This window comes from Cyprinus carpio, unplaced genomic scaffold (assembly GCF_018340385.1).
Source record: "Cyprinus carpio isolate SPL01 unplaced genomic scaffold, ASM1834038v1 S000006749, whole genome shotgun sequence".
NCBI classification, from domain to species: Eukaryota; Metazoa; Chordata; class Actinopteri; order Cypriniformes; family Cyprinidae; genus Cyprinus; species Cyprinus carpio.
The window spans coordinates 494,375-512,240 of NW_024879348.1; the positions used below are offsets into that span (position 1 = coordinate 494,375).

The window sequence follows — 17,866 nt, forward strand, 5'->3', positions numbered from 1 at the left end:
AACTGCCATGATTTTAAAGCTTCCATCACTAGTTAATTTTGTCATGGTCCACAGAAATATTGTGGAGGACGGCAGAGGAGTTGACCGAGAAGAAACAGACAAACCGAGGACGATGAGGTGGAAGAACAGTGAAGGACAGAAAAAGTGGACCAGTGCAGGAACGGCCACTCTCCTCTAAACCAAACAACCCAGCACCGCAAGACCGAGTGATCCTCAGCAGAGTAGAGAACGAGGAGGTACACGACGGACGAGACCCACAAACTAACCGGCCAGGGTTGTTTGAATGGATTGAAAAGGCCCAGAGCAAACACACACTCACAATACATGTAGATAGATACAATTGATACTCATTTTTCAGAAACGGATATACTTTGAAAAGGAGGAACGATATTGTTGAAACTTCTTTCCCCTCCTGGACAAACTATTTAAAAAACACTATTTATAAGTGGCACCGTGGGAATTGCTGTCTCATGGTATCGTGCGAGGGGTGGGCGTGGTCTAAAGTCAAAAGAATAGTGGTTAATGACTCCAATGTTTCCCTTTCTTGCTTTACTGGAAAATCTTTTCCCTCTAGTTTATTAGGTGTTTAGTGGCCTTATTAGTACAATACGTTGTACTGATGGTATCTTAGGTTTTTTTCTTTTGTTGCATTCACACACACACATATCCCTCCTCCCTTATACTTGTCAGTAATCTGTTTTTGCATGGTTTGCTCCTGTCAACTTGTCAATTTTCCAAGAATCCCCTCCGTCTTTCATGTTCTGAAGTTGCCGGAAAACCGGGGAAAAAAACGGAATGACTGGAATTTTTCCGTTTCACCGTTGTCACCACCATTTGTTCACTCATATCATAATCTCACCCCGTGACATTCACACACCACTGCTTTACCTTAATAAGCCGTTGATCTTATCCCCTCCCCAATCCAGTCTGCACTACATAACCTTACTGTACCCCAGCTCCTTTTGCCCCACTTCTCCACTTTACCAGAGACACAAAGATTTGTATTGCCATGATGTCTCATTCCCAAAGGCACTAAATAGTGTGCTGCATTTTTGCTTTATTCATTTTTTTCTTGTTGAGTTTTCAGTCACAGTCAGCAAATGTGGTGGTTTTGGAAGACTCCGTAATTATTCAAACTAATTTATGATGTTGGGTTCATGGGCGTGTGTCCCCGGATACACACCTGTCTGTTCAAAAAGTTGCATTCCTTAAACATACCTCCTTCTTTAAAAGTGTTTTTATTTTTTTCTATTCCTGTTTTTCAGTTTTTAAACTTATGTTTTATTTAAGGTCCCATAGATTTGTCAAGCAACCCTGATAAGCTGATCATCTTAATGCAGTAATGTTGGCAACATGACTATTGTAATATTGCAGCAAAACAAAGTACGTTGCATTAGACCCTGGATTTAGTGTTTTTTTCCTCTTCCATTATCAATTATGAACTACTGTACAGTAAAATAGTCATTTGAGAGTGCTTGATGCACTTTGGTACCTCTTTGTCTAGATGTAAAAGGGCATGATTGTACATTGGTGGTGTTGGGGTCTGTAGGCAGGGAACGGTTACTGACAATAATTGACTCTCTGGCTTTCATTTGTGGTATTTAATGGGTACATTGATTACATAGTTTGTTCCAAATAGGTTTTATGGAAATGATCCAATATGTACTGGTTGTGCCCGGTGTCTCTGCCTGCGTGACTGAGATCAGGTTTAACCTTGAAGGCACAGTTCATTGATCATTATTTACGTCTACCTTCTCGCCTCGCGTGTTTCATTTCGCTCCAAAATGCTCGACTTTTTCCTTGAGACCAGTTCGTCTTCTGGATTCTATCGAAAGAAACTTGTGTGTGTCAAGACACACTGGACTAAATTCCACCATTGCGACTTTAATTTATGGACAACATAGTTAATGATTTTGATTAGTCTGCAGAACGAAAGTTCTTGAATGACATGAGTGGTGAATAAGGGATGATGTCACTGCAGAAATAGTTCATGCATATTTGGGTGTGATTTTAGTTTCATCCTTTTTAAGCGTGTCATCATGCGGAGCGCTCCTCATTCCCTTAGCATAGAGGGATCTCATTCAGTTGAGAATGTAACGCACAGGTTTAGCAGAGATTGTGGTCCGACAGGATTTCTTTTTGTTAATTATTTGAATAATCGCAGTGTCAATAGAGGTGCTTCAGGCATATAATGGCATTTTTTGCTAGATTGGCTTTACAGAATTTTTGGTATTTTAAGGTTTCCAATGGTTTGCCACAAAGTGCCTTATTTGTCAATTGTACTATCTGGTGTCCATTTCCATGTGGTGCTTGTTTGTCCTTGAAGTGTTCCTGACCTCATGGGCTTTATATAGTTTAAAGCTGAACCCATCCTCCTCTCCTCCTCCTCACTCCTTCCTCTTTTACCAACCATTCAACCTCATCTCCTCCTCGTCGGGCCCTGCCGGTGCCAATACTCATCCCATGCCCTTCGCCGCATTTCCCTTGTCGACCTCCGGGTCCACCGCATAAAAAACAACTTGATCTCTGTCACCAAACTGCCAGTGTTTTAATGTGTGTATTTTGTATTCATTATTCAATGATGAAAGATAAAGATCCTTAGTGAATGGAGTGAGAGTTTTTTTGTCTGCGTGGTTTTTTTTTTTTTAATAGTTTATATTTGTTGCCTTAATCAGAGCTCGTATATCAAATATACAGTAAAACAGTAAAAATTTTCTGGAAAATTTATTTTTAAACAATTTGCAAATAAACGGTTCTCTCATTGTTTTAGGTGTTTAAAAATGTAATGGGTTATTCCTGTGAGGGACAAAACGTGAAGTTTGTTAGAGTCAGTAGTCTTTCAGTGTCACCTTTAATACCTTCCAGAACTCATTTCTAATTATGCTAAACGTGCTACAAAGTTGAGCTGTTTAATTTGTTTGTGTAAAAAAAGTGCGTAGGTTTTATTCATCGATGGGGTCCCTTTTTACTAATAAGTGCAACACAATAGCATCTAGTCTTTGTATCCCATACAAAAGCAATTTAATGTAACTTTTGATTCGATTTATTAAAATTGTGTTTGGTTGAATAGAAGTATTGGTTTCCCTTTTATTTAACAATAAATAAAATCTGCCAGCGCCTCCGCTTGCAAACTTAGTTAACAGATCCTGCAGATATTTAAACGGTTTAGCGTCCTTGGAGCCTTGAAATTGAACACAATGACCAAAATGATTCTAACTTAGACAACAAAAAAAAAAAATTAAGATACAAGAGAATTAGATGGTTTTATGATATTGGCTAACAGTGTGTATGTCCATGTTTACAAAGAACATCTTTGCTTTTAAGTGGTATTTAATTTAATCTCTTGCTTTGAGTTAAGGGGTATTTGGTAGATGATTTTGGTTTTGGTTAAAACATGTTAGAAATCAAAAAGTGTAGTTACAAAAAGTGCTTCCATTATACTTCAAAATTTGTTAATATTGTTTGACCGGGTGGGCATAAGCAACCATGTTTCTAATTTGGACCTTGTGGACCCAAGTCGTTAAATTTTATTTGATGCCTGTTAAAAAAGTAGTAGATGCATAAATGCCACCATTTTGCTTCTTTCAACAATAAAGAATCTGCCAATCAAATAAATACAAAATGTAAACATGCTAGAAATTTGTTTTTGGATTTGTCACAACCCAAAATGTTTGTAAATGTGTGTGATACCTCCGCTGAAACTCTCCACTGTTGTGGCTACCTGACTCTCTCCTGTGAAATGAACCTTGGCGCACATTACGGTTAACTGCCACTTTAATATCTGAGATCAGTTACCGACCACACTATGACTCTTAGCCTAAATGTAGGGTTATGAGCTGAAATCTGATCTCAGATCAGCAATTAGCGTGATCAAACAATGACTGTAATTGGTCCTCTATGGTAATGTGGCCGTGTCGCTTTTCTATCTCCACACATAAAGGTCACAGCGTCCGTACGCTTGGAGTTCAGTTGTCCATGTCTGGCAGCAGTGATCCAGCTCTCTTCCTATCTCTATGATACCCTGGCCTATGGGTCATTTTAATCATGTGCTAGTTTGTAATCTATCCAGATAAGTTCTGTACAGCTCACTGAGGGGAATGGGATGGCACATGGGAAAAGGGGTGAGTGCATGCTGCCAAATTAATTCAAAACTGATAAAATGTTATATAACATGCATTATATAAGTGGTCTATATATCTTAGATATATTTTATATATTAGAAAATAGTTCTGTTTTGACTTTATATATAAAAATATTAAGCAGCAAAAACTGTTTTCAACATTGTTAATAATAATAGTGTGTTTCTTGAGCAGCAAATCAACTGTTGAAAATGATTTCTGAAGGATCATGTGACACTAAAGACTGGAGTAATGATGCTGAAAATTCTGCTTTGCATCACATGAATAAAATTAACAAAAAAAAATAATAGAAAATCTTAAATACAACAAAACAGAAAAACTGTTATTTTAGATTGTAGTAATATTTCACAATATTACAGTATTTTACAGCAAATAAACATATGGGTGAACATAAGAGACCATTCCCATGTTTTTGGATTATGTTAGTAATAATGAGTCCAAACTAAACTGAGTGAACTAATGCACAGATAGAAGATTGTCTAAATTTTATATTTTATTAGTGTATATTATCAGGACAACCACAAGCAATAGACACTATTTAATAATAATAAAAAAGAATATATATATATATATATATATATATATATATATATATATATATATATATATATATATATAGATATATGTATATATATAAATAATTTATTAAACATAAACTATTTAACATTAATTGTGAATATTAATTTCAATAGAAATATATATATTGAATTTAATATTCACAATTAATGTTAAATAATTACATATTTTAATATATCACTTAACATATTTAAACAAGTGTACCTGAAATGAGATCTATACCTCCATGGGGCGCCAGAATAATTGTGCATTGGCTAAGCTTTATTCAGTTACCCTAATGAAATCTCTTTAGGATTGTCCATTATTTATAAGAGCTTTTGGAAATCACCCATCTCTGTACTTTACTCAACTATTGCTTCCTGCTGTCCCCCTTCATTCTCCTGATCATGAGTGTAGAAGTCATCAGCTAACTGCTAACTGGAGAGGATGTCTTTTTTCTACATCATTGTTCTATCCCTTGTCTGGCCTGGCAGCCAATCAAATGAAAGCTTTTGCCTCCCTGAATTGACTCAATTTCCCCTCACACTGCCCTGGTGGTGAACTTAATTGCAGTTGCGTATTGTCTTTCTGCTCTTGTCCTCTCTCCTTCCTGTTCTCCGTCACGTTCCTTTTTGTCCTTCCTTCTCCCTTCCCTTGGTGTGACTTGTGGGAGTCTTTACCTTTTGGTCTGAGGCCTGCTTGAGTTACAGACGCATTTGAACCGGGCGGGTGACTGGACCACAGCCCTTGGTAAAGGGCACAGCCAGGCTCAACACAATGTCATTCAATTCCTGTTAAACTATTCATAATGGCTTGAGTGCCAGGAGGAGGCCACAAATATGCAAATACTCTGTTTGATGGAGATGGACCAAGTGAACTTGAAGTGTTTGACTGAAAGACTGCCAGAGGGAGAGCGGAGATGGTGTATCATGTAGAAGTTAGCATGGGTAACGAGATGTAGCCAGAGGTCTATGAGAGATAAAAGAGTTTAATTAAAAATGTCCTCGCTCTTCCGAGCCTAATAACGGCAGTGAATTAGTTATTCAAAAGTCCAAAAAGAAGTCCAATAAAGTGCATCCATCCACACAGCACCTGGGAGGTAATAAATGGCTACTGAAGCAAATCAATGCGTTTTTATAAAAAAAAGTATCCAGATTTAAAACTTTTTTTAAACCATAATCTCTAGCTTCCACTAACGTTGACGTCGGACATAGCGTAAGCTCCGGTGAGAAGTGACGAATGCGGAAGCGCAAAGGAGAGAGCAAAACAAAACACCAGCATTGCTTCAGGAGGCCTTAATTCAGAAAAAAGCTGCTTGATTTCTCTTTTATGCCAAAAATCATTAGGATATTAAGTAAAGATCATGCTCCATGAAGATATGTTGTAAATTTCCTATACCGTAAATAAAACAAAACATAATTTTTGATAAGTAATATGCATCGCTAAGACTTAATTTGGACAACTTCAATATATATATATATTTTTTTTTTTTTTTTTTGCACTCTCAGATTTCAGATTTACAAATAGTTATATCTCGGCCAAATACAGTCCTAACAAACCATACATCAATGGAAAGCGTATTTATTTAGCTTTCAGATGATGTTTAGAACTCAATTTTAAAAAATATGACCCTTATGACTGGTTTTGTGGTCCAGGGTCACAACTGTAAGCACCACAACTTTAAATTTTAGTTGAGTTCACTTAACTGTTCTGCAAATTTTGCTGGTGAAAGCCAGTCATAGGAATCCACAGGATCAGGAAGTTCTTGTAAGGGCAAAAGATTTCCCCAGGTGACTTTTGTATGAGATGTTCTTTATACAACGCTACACTATTGAAAATAGACAATGTAACCAATGTAATACAGCTGCACCTTTAGAGGACAGCAGGGTTCTTACCCTTTAACATGAATATTCCTCTTTAGTGTCTTGATGAAGTAATGGGAACAGAGCCAGTCAAGTTTATTTATATTTCAGTTGAGTCATAATTCATCATGCCTTAAATCATGCCTTAATTAATTTGACATCAAATGTGGGTGGCAAATATTTAGTTACAAAGCCTGTATGATGTTACTGTTTCAATTTGATAATGCTGTTCCTTTTTTAATCAGGGTGATGTGGCTTCATACACCGTAAGCAACCATTCTCGTATTCTAGGATCCAATTCGCAAGGCCACACTGAAAATCTCCTGTCAAAAAAACAAACACTGAAACTGTGCGTTTGCCAGGGGGATTGCCATTGTACTCCGTCCCAGTTCCACCAAAGGATTTTGACTCAATTTCAAGGAAACAATAACACAGGTAGGGTGGATAACATCTCAATTTCCTTGTGGGAGAACGATCCATTTAACTTTGGCACAGACTGTAACTAAAAGGTCTGGTGGGTCTTTAATTGACTCTCAACACAGCAATTTCTGGAGCAACGCAGATGGACCAGCCAGCGCCACCAGTATCATCATGGCTGGAGGTCGATGTGGATTTGGGTTTCGCCCTCTTTTTTCTCTTACTTCTCTGCCTTTTTTTGGTGGTAACCATTGTGCGTTGCGCTCAAACAGTTGTGGATCCATACGGAGCCATTTCCACCTCCACCTACCAGGAGGAGCAGATAAATAACTGATATCTGATCTCGCCAATCCAACACAAAGGACTTCATGAAACGTCTGTGTCCAGTATGGAAGTCTGTGCATTATGCAATGATAAATAATTGTCAGATGGCCTAATTTGTCACATAATATCATTACATCATTTCAAACATGAAATGAAGTCAGTGTTATGCCAGAAATTAATAAAATACAAGTATTTTATTGTAATACATTTATAAGAAAAATATACTGAAGCAGTCTTTAAAACTATTTTATTTAAATCAGTGTTTTACTTAATGTTTCTTTGTAATTATTTGTGAAATTTACAAGCAACTTTTGAGTGAAATGTTTTATACATCTTACACCATTTGTAGCATATACTGCGCACTTTAATATTATTTTGTGTCCTGTCTTCTTTTTGTATTACATTCACACTTCTTACATTGCATTTACTGTATATTCATAGGAGACAATTTCCTACCAAAGGGACTAAAAATACAGAGAACAAATCAATGTCTACCAGCTATTTTTAAGTTGTAAATAAGTACAAGAACTGTAGGGTAGGTTTTTGCACAATAGGGGTAGAGTGGGGGAAACCGTTTTTTCCCAAAATAACCACAAGATAAAGTGAAGATAAATGTTTATTGCAACTATGGGACTACGTTGACAAGAGTTGATGTAGAAGTATTCTCTATGAAGCTTACATTGGTGATGTACAGGAGGAAAAAAATGGATTTCACACACTGCAAAAAATGGCTTATCTTAGTATTTATCGCATATTAACTAACCTAAATTTAAAAAATTGCTGTTGTTACGTTGTTACGGTAATGTTTGTAAGTGATGGTGGCAAAGATATTTGTTTCACTTTCTTCTTAAAGGAATTTTTCTTAATCTTAGAAAAGATCCTATTCGTAGGCACACTGAAGGTTTCAAAGAATGTAGATTTCTAGATGACTGGTATGATGCTTCACTTTTTATCCATGTTGAAATGAAAAGAAAAACATGCACTGATTATTATGCTTATTGTGAACAAACATTAATACAGGGATTTTGTAGTCTGATCATTTATTTGTTTATAAGAATATAAGATAAGAATTTGCATAAGGACTTGACTGCATAAGTGCCATGCTGCTGATGACTTCCAGCATCTGAATATGCTTTTCAGCTCTTCTGAAAGGCAGGCATTGATCAAACTGTCTCACATACTGAGAGGCACTCTTCCATTTCAGCCGTTTGAGTCTACACATGTACTAGAGATCTTTCAAAGATTGCTGTACAGCCTTTTTCAGTGGCTGTGTAAATATCCTGACCACAATGCACTTATTTGATTTTAACTTTGTTTTTATTATTTTTTTTATGGGGGGGGGGGGGGGGTTGTGGTGGGGGTGGGGGAGGGGGGGGAGGCGGGGGGGGGGGGTAAAACACACCTGGTCCATTTAACTTTGTTATGAATAAATTCAATGATATGTGTTAGAGATAATTAGACCAGAATAATAGGCAATTATTTTTAACCCGCCCAATGTATCACACTGAACATCCTCTTTTATATTTTGAAAACCCTGGGCTTGTAGCCAGCAGGATCCTATCAGCAAACTCATTACTCTATTGTAGGCAAATTGCCCTTGATCCCCTGTAGATAAACTGTCTGTTGTGGAATGCTGATCAGGAGCTGCTACAGCAGTCGCAGTGAACCATGAAGCCTCTGGAGGAGCACATCTGTAGACGCTTGTCTCTCATGATTAGCTGGAAGTGAGCAGTCTTGATTCCACCTCCTGGGTTCTGCTCACTCCATGAATATTAGTGTACTTGAGACGACCTTCCACCTAAGAAGAACCTTCCCATCACCAGCTGCATATTCTTCATTACTTTCCCCCTCATTAAACAGTTAAAGAAATTAATAATACTCTTATATAAGATTAACAGAAACACTTATTAAAGCATGTTTTATAAAAACAACTGTAGAATCTAAAATGAAAAACACTACAGAAAGCAATGCTTACAAAAATACCATGGTATCGAATAGTAAGATCACAGTACTTTGAGGCCTGTACAATGTCAATATTACTGAATGAATGAATGCATGAATAATTATGCCCAGAATATTTTTATATTGTAAAAAAAAAAAAAAAAAAAAAAAAATAATAATAATAATAATAGTAAAAAAAATAAATCCTAGTATCATGGTAATTTTTGGTATATTTTTAGGAATTAATAACAAAATAAAGATAATTTAAAAAATATATTTTTGACCATATCTTTCCAACATATATGTAGGACACATGTTAAACCAATTTGTGTGTTTCTGCACCTTTTTATTTTTAATCTATTAATTATTCAAACAGCAGAATAACATTTAACAACAGAAAGCGAACAATAAATAGATAAATAATACATAAAGCCCACAAACAGTAAGGTAAGCCATCATAACAATGATGATCAGAGGTAAATAACATAAAAAGTAACAGTAAAAACATTTTTATTTTCAGATACAGATGTATTTATGTATGTGAAACTTATCCAAAATAAGTATTTTTTCCTAAGATTAAACTCTTTTTTTCCCCCCTCCGTTTGTATTACTGTTATTGACCTCATCTGCCTCTACTAACATGTCTGCGATCTACGTCCGATGCCGCACTTCCGCTCGCGTCCGCGCTCGTCCGATGATATCCGTTCTGTTTCCGCCTGGAACTTCCTTTCTGGCAGCGGCTTAATCTTCGCCAACATGCCAGTGAGTACCAGAGAGCGAAAACATGTCAATATACACCACTTACATGACATTAAGACCTAAATACCGAAGCGCGCGATCAGTAACATGTCTTTATGGCAGACCCTCATGTGCGCGTTGTCACATGAACTCGAAGATGAAACGTAAAAAAATACGAGCGTTAAGGCTTGAATGGTTCGGCAGCGTGCGTTCGCGCCCGACCGCCCTGCATCAAGATGGCGGCGCACATAGAAGAAAAATATGGAGGTTTAACAGTAACGTGACGCACAATGAAGTGTTTATGTGTTATATAGTCTGATATTATGAGATAACACTTTAAAACGGCTAAACTGTGTAATGCCTACATTTGAGAGAAGTCACCAGTTGCCTTATGACTAAGTGATTTCATGCAGCTCTCTGAGAGTTGTTAGAATTAACTGAAAATGATCAAGACGCAATGGCTTCTGCATGGATCTGTCAAAACATAATTATCTGCCTTCCTAGACAATATTTGTGGACATTATATGCTGCTGTTATACCCAAAATGCTGTCTGGATAGTGGGAAGTTGTTGGACACGGGGTGTTCATTGGCAGTTTTTTTTAATGTAAAATCATATTGTTTATAATTTAATAGCTCGCAAAAAGACTTGCTGCACCCGACCCCAGAGGAGGAGAGAGGAGGACGCACAAGAAGAAGCGTCTCGTACAGTGCCCCAATTCTTATTTCATGGATGTCAAGTGTCCAGGTGAGTGTCCTCCAAACGATTTTGGATAATTGGACTGCTCTGTGTCTGAATGGTCTTGATGTGTGTCTTGTTTTTCAGGATGTTATAAGATCACAACGGTGTTCAGTCACGCACAGACGGTCGTGCTTTGCGTGGGCTGCTCAACTGTGCTGTGTCAGCCCACCGGAGGCAAAGCTCGGCTCACAGAAGGTTCGTTCGTGTTTTTACTCAAACTCAGACAGGTTTAGGAGAAACAGTGGAATGGAGAAATCAAATTGTGAGCTGTTTGGTAGATAACGTATTCTTGAGGGGTTCTGTTATTCTACTAAAGTTATTGTCTTGAGGTTTGGCATTAACTGTAGGAGATGGAATTTTAAAATATAAATAGGTTCAGCATTGCTTTATAAGAATCAGGGATGCGACTTTATAGTATTCCTACAAATTTATACATGTTTCTGCACTGAGACTCGTGAGCCATGTAAATTGCATAAATTTGCATACTACGTCCAAAATAAATATTAATTGTATTTGATACTGTAGCTTTCATATATATTTTATTTTTACTATTGTTCTGTAAATATATATTTTTTTACAGTACAGTAGTATTTTTGCAATAGTTATATAATAAAATAATGTAAATAATGATAAAGTAAAAATATATTTTGAATAATAAGAATGGTAATTTTTTTAAGCCACCTGAAAAACGTGCTGTTGATGCAAGGACTGAAGCATAAGCCAAGCTGACCGTTTGAAATGCAGATTTTGAGGTATCAATAGCCACTTTTCCACTGTCGGGCCAGTGCAGGCCAGTGCGAGCCAGTGCTTTAAACGGGCCGGGCGGGGCTAATAGCCTCGGGCCTGTAGCACCAAGGCCAAAATAGCGCTGTGTTTCCACCGTTGGGCCAGAAGCTCCGCTGCACTTCACTAAAACCCGCCCTTTACACGCCTCTCTGGAACAACATCATGCAGTCCAATCATTTCACCAACAAAGAGAAGTTATCGGAAAACTAATCAGAAATAAGTCACTGGAACTAGCGCGATCGAGTGTTTGTTTGCATGCTTTATTTTTTTAAATCCAAAAGCATCTGTGTTTTACTATAATAAGTGATACATAGATCATAATGAATTAATTTATCAGGATTTAAAATTAGTCACAAAGAAATAAAGCGTTATGAACATAGCCTGCTCTTCAGTCGAGTCGGTTTCTGTTTATTTGTAGTCACATACATCACATTTAGAAAGAATTATAATTTCTATTTTTTTTATAAAAGCTCCCGAACAAAAACCATTATTGTATTTTTATGACACAGGCTACGCGGAGCTAAACTCTCGAGACGAGACTTATGACTATATTATTTATGTTACTAAATAAATACACGATTGTGATAGAGAATAAGAAGCTGACGTCTGATTTCTTCAAGTGGTCACATTTACCATGTTTACTATGGTGACGTTAATGGCTAGCATGCAGTCTTTTGCATCGCTTATAAATATTTCTGACCTTGTATGGTGATTATAATCCACATCGGATCACGTTATTTCAAACACTCGCTGCTGACTGAAAGTGAGTTTTGAGCTCAACTTATTTAAAAAAGTGTTTAATGTTGATGTTATAGCTGTTATCTTTCTGAAATGATCCGCAGCGCTAACCCTCTCCAGACGCGGAGAAACTCCTCTTTGTTCATAACCACTCCTCTAGCCCCAGCTGGCCCGCTTTGGCCCAAGGTTTTCGTCGGGCCAAAAAACCCAGGCGTTGGCCCCGAGGAAGCACTGCCGAGGCACGATCAAGCCCCGGAAGTGACAGTGGAAACGCGACTGGCCCTGGCACGCACTAGCACGCCCGCTTTTGGCCCGACAGTGGAAATGTAGCTATTGATATTCGTTGGCCTGATTCAAGTCATAATTTTACTGTAAATTACAGTAGTTTAGTAGAGTCATTTGAATGGAAATGAGTGAAGATCTGTGATGATGCCCCGCAGGTAAACACTAGCACTATATTGTGCATAGCATTAAAATGAACTATACAGACAGCGCTTTAAGTTAGCAGCTGCTGACTGGTGCAAACATTATTTTGCTCTGAGTTCAGTTCATGATAGATTTAAATAATTTCTCAGAGTATGACAGCATTCACAGTCATTATTGGGAGTTTATATAAAGCTGATCTGTACATAATTTGAGGTTATTGCAGTAATTTAGGAGTTTGTTGTGCATGAAATTATTCATATTATATTCATTGTCACAGGTCTGCAGTGTATTCTTCTCTCTGATTTCTTTCAGACCTTTTAAACCCTTTAAACGTTTAGGTGATGTTAATAGATGTTCAGCCAAATTTCATGTGGATGATTGACCTCTTGTAGGTTGAAGGCCCTTGAGGGTTTTTTATCCTATTTATTAGAGCTTTACTAGATCTATATGAGCATTGGCTCAATCAGTGAAATGTTGTGAGTTGGATGTAGGATCTTTTTTTCTAGCTAATGGCAATAATATTTTAGAAACCCGTCATTTTATTTTAACTGGAGGCACAGAAATGAAACTTCAAAAACAGAATGTGTGCTGCTTTCCAAATGTTTGAGGGCACTGTGGGGTGATATTCATGCTTTTGTTGTTAATGAGCTTAGCTGTTGTTTCTGATAATGACCTCTCTTTTTATTATGATTTCTCCAGGGTGTTCCTTCAGAAGGAAGCAGCATTAAGATGTTTTCTGGATGCTTTGTTAGAGAGAGAGGGAAGGAGACGGACCGGCCTCAGTGACAGCAGCCTGATTATTTCAAGCAAGAGATGAAGTAGATCCAATCACCCGTAGAGGTCTGAAGAACTGTCAGGAACACCCTCCAACCGAGCCTCTCTTTTTTTCTCTCTGTCTCAGTCTCAATAAAATGTTTGGTCTACAATGTTGCTGTGATGAGGTTTTTGTTCAAACTGTCATGCTTCATACGCATGGATGATTTAGTTGATCAGAATTTTGACTATTCAACCCTTGCCAAAGTTATTCTGAGAAAAATAAATGATCAAACAATTTAATATGCAGGTATGGTGCTCGGGAAACCCATTACCATGAATGCTAAAATCATTTAAACAGTCTTTTATTATGCGGCTTAATATTTCCGTGGGAACTGTTTTTCAAGGTTCTTTAATGAATAGAAAATTAAAAAGTGCATTTATTTGAAACATTCTTTTGTAACATATGAAAAGTCTTTATAGTGTCATTTTTTGATTAATATGTCCTTGCTGAATAGAAGTATACATTTCATTTGGAATTGTAACATTGATAAAAGAAAAAACAGGCACAAATCAAAAATGTTTGAGTTTTATGTATTTAATTTGACCAACACTGAATGGAAGCAAGCACTTATGATTCTATGAGATCATAGCCTGCATGTTTTCCTTAAAAATACCCATCTAAAAATGTAGTATTGCTTAATAAAAAGAGTCATATTACTGAGATTCTTGCTAAATGTAATAAAACCGTGCAGTAAGAATGCATTAGGATTTCTGAATAGCTTTTCAAAAAAAGCATTTCTTCCCAGTATTCATAAAATACTCATACAAAATGACATTCATTATCAAGGCCAAGGGACCAAAGACCCAAATGAGTGGGTTAATGAACATAGTAACCCACTGTGTGCAGAATGGCAATGTTCAAATAGCATCAGTGAATGATATTTTATTAATCATTACCAGAGAAAAGAACAGCAAGATAAAGTGATACACAAAAAGATGCATCAAGAGCAGTTATCTTATGAGATAAACTGTCAATAATCTTCTATTAAGTGTAGGAATGTCTACTAGAATACTCAAACTCATCTTAAAATCCCACAGTGCAGCACTTTGTGAGGAAGCTGTGGTGTCGTGTCATTTAGTTTCCGAGATCATTAGTTGATTGCTTCTCTCTGCCGGGCTGCTATCTTCAGTGGCTCCTTAATGATAATATGATGAAATCAATTCAATTGTATTCTGTACCCTCCAGGAACGAGACCAGTGGACTAAATTGTCTGTGTCCCTCCTTAACCAAATCAACTGCAAATTGTGACTGCCTAATGACGCCTTGTGGGAATGAAACTGCAGCCTCACGGGAAGATCTCATGATTACTTTCAAGAGTCAAAACTTTAGTATACTTCACTACCTTCTCTTATTATAGATAGATAGCCTATAGATATTATATTCCTTACTCATTTTTTCTTAAGAATTCATCAGAATGCATCTTTACCACATGGTGTTCTCCTGTGAACCATGTTTTGGAACGATGCAGTCATGCTATGGATAATAATTTTCCCATTATGAAGAACATTAGTCTAAATACCACACACTTTGCTCTCTATTTCTTACTGTACTAGTGCAAGAGGCCGGCTTCAAACGTTCTGTACAAATGCAGTTCCCAAAATGACCACATAGTGTCAGAAAATATGTAACCCAGAAGTCTGCTTTAGCTTTTTGGTTTTCTGTTTTTGAATATATATGCATTTTGAGTGCCTTGTTATCATCAAAAACATGCTCTGTTGGCAAAAAAAATTAATAAAAAGCTATGTTAATCAATATATTGCAAAGGACGAACTATTATATTTATTAAAAATACATTTTTATTAATTTAATTGCAAACAAAAAGTTACATTTATTAAAATAAATACTAGCTATATATTTGATTGAAATAATACATAAATATTATATCTAACTACGTATTATAATGAGTTAAAATGCAGGTTAATAGAAACCAAATAATTTAAAAACAATATTTTATACTTATTAATGATAATTTTATAGAATAAATAAGAACTTTGTATATAAAAATTTGTAGATGGCTTTAAATTTGAGGATGGGGGTCCCTCACATGAGGATGATCATATTTAGGGGTCCATGGCATCTAAAAGTTTGAAAACCAGTGAGTTTCCTCCTGTTGAGTGCAAAAGAGGATATTTAGAAGAATGTTGGTAACCAAACAGTTGACGGTAACTTCCATAATATTTTTTTCCATAAGTCAGTTGCTACCATCAAATATTTGGTTACCAACATTCTTCAGTTTACGTTCTTCTGTGCTAAACACAAGAAAGAAATTCATACAGGTTTGGAACAAGTGAAGGGTAAATAAATCATAACAGGATTTTCATTTTTTTTTGGGTGGGGGTGAACTAGCCCTCTAAGCAATAGCCTCATATTTATTATTGCCATGATTTAGCATTGCCATTGCCTTACAATGAGATGCTCTCAAGGGTGAACTTGACCTTCAGCCTCCACAATCCCTAAATTCACATTCAGGTCTGGCTCCATTCTGTTACGCAATGGCCAGTATTCACAGTCCAGTCAATTCCTGATAGACTTCAGGTCTCCACATACTCTTAAGAGCATTTAAGCACTCTCTTTCAAAACAAACAAACAAAACAATAACACCTAAAACTGGACAGATAAGAAATCCTCCTGCTAAATGCAATCAAACAACTCACCATTATCATTTTTAATGCCGCTGTCTTTAGTTGATATATTAAACGCTTGTTTTCGATGACATATCTATATGTTATACCGCTGTCAGCGTGAAAGCCTCTCCAGATGCCTGACTGTGAGTGAGTTCCGCTCACCTCGGCTCCCTCTCCATGTGAAGAGACTACCGAAGGCCGTCTGTAGTAATAGGGTAATCTATTATAGGGCTCTCACTCGCTCTCGGTTTCCCATTCCCCGGCCCCTGTCTCAGCACTTCGTCAGGACGAATGAGAGGAGGAGTTTAACTAAGCACATTACTGTGTGCCACTTGCATATCCCAGCACTTCCTCAATTCAACCCCCTCCACCATAATCTCTGTTATCCCATTAACACACACACACATGCCTGCGCATGCTTGACTTTACTGGTATTGCCTTACTGATTTACAAAAATTTTTATTTGGTATACTTTGTAAATTTCACACTGTAAAAAAGCAATTAGCCCACATTGTATCAAGCTTTTCTGAGTCACAGATACTAAAAAGTGTAAATTACTTTGAATGACACACATGTTAGAACAAAAATAATCTCCCCCAAATTTTGCCCAGCTAACCTAAAAGAGCCATCTGAGCAAACAATTTTAATATTAAATGGAAGTTAATTCCCAGCAAGCATGCGGAAGAATACATGATTACTGTTAGCAACTGTTAAGGCTGTGATTTTGTTTTTACAGTTTTCAGATTTTTTTTTTTTTTTTTTATGGCAGTGTTGTTGTTTTTCTGTTGTTACTTTTACAATGACGTTGTGTTGTTATGTTCAAAGCTTTACTAAATGTGTCTGACCGCATTTTGTAACGCAATGCAATTTAGACACTCTCAGGCCGGAAGTACAACGCGCGGTCCCGATTGAACATGCTTGGTGGTAAGAAAATCTTAGGACTCAAGTGGGTGATAGATATTAGATATTCAAATACTTATGACATTAAACCGGATGTAGAAAATATGTATGTATTAATTCAGGTATAAGTTGCTATAAAATTTAGGCTAAAGTTGTAGTGGAACTCTGCCATGACAGTTGAAAGAGAAAATGGGCATAAAATAGACATTCACACTAATTTCCGCTATACACACCTGTTTTAGTGTTTTAAGTGTTGTGTGTCTTAATCAGTTTTTTTCAGTATAATTAATTTACTTCTTTAGAGGCAGAGGGAGAGCACAGTGTTTCTGGTCAACTCGAGGGTTTGTATCAAAATGAGATAGTATCGCTGTTGAGGACAGACAATTATTTTGATCATTTTAGACATCTCTTTAGTAGGCTACTTTATTTTTTCCCCCTATTTTATTCACAATACTTTTTGGTCATCTCTCGATAAAAATTAAATACAGTAAAACAAAATTCTTTATTATGTAATTTATTCCTGTGATGGCAAAGATGTTTTTTTTAGCAGTCAATACTCCACTCTTCAGAAATCTTTCTGTTGTATATATATACTGATTTGGTACTCAAGAATCATTTCTCATTATTAATGATGTTTCAAACAATTGTGCTGCTGTCATTTTTGATGAATATAATGCAGCCTCGTTGAATCAAATTAGAATTTCTTTTTTAAATCATACTAGCCTCAAACTTAGCCTATAATATATTAAAATGATAAAACCCCTAAATCCAGCAATGCTTCTGTATACCATTTGAAAAGAAAATCTTTTATATAACAAAAGTTTTTCTCGCTGTGACTCATTTCACTTTTTCTGAAGAT

General features: G+C 36.6%; 2 protein-coding genes across 2 annotated transcripts; both read left to right on the top strand.

The window, feature by feature from the left end:
• The first annotated feature begins 6,985 nt into the window (after positions 1-6,985).
• LOC122144675 (cortexin domain-containing 1-like) lies at positions 6,986-7,389 on the top strand. Its single transcript, XM_042755801.1, has one exon. The coding sequence runs from the start codon at positions 7,119-7,121 to the stop codon at positions 7,305-7,307; it is 189 nt and encodes a 62-aa protein (XP_042611735.1). The 5' UTR covers positions 6,986-7,118; the 3' UTR covers positions 7,308-7,389.
• A 2,581-nt stretch (positions 7,390-9,970) lies between these two features.
• On the top strand, positions 9,971-13,589 carry LOC122144676 (40S ribosomal protein S27-like). Its single transcript, XM_042755802.1, has 4 exons — positions 9,971-10,000; positions 10,611-10,722; positions 10,801-10,911; positions 13,366-13,589. The coding sequence occupies exons 1-4, from the start codon at positions 9,995-9,997 to the stop codon at positions 13,392-13,394; spliced, it is 258 nt and encodes an 85-aa protein (XP_042611736.1). The 5' UTR covers positions 9,971-9,994; the 3' UTR covers positions 13,395-13,589.
• Positions 13,590-17,866: the final 4,277 nt, after the last annotated feature.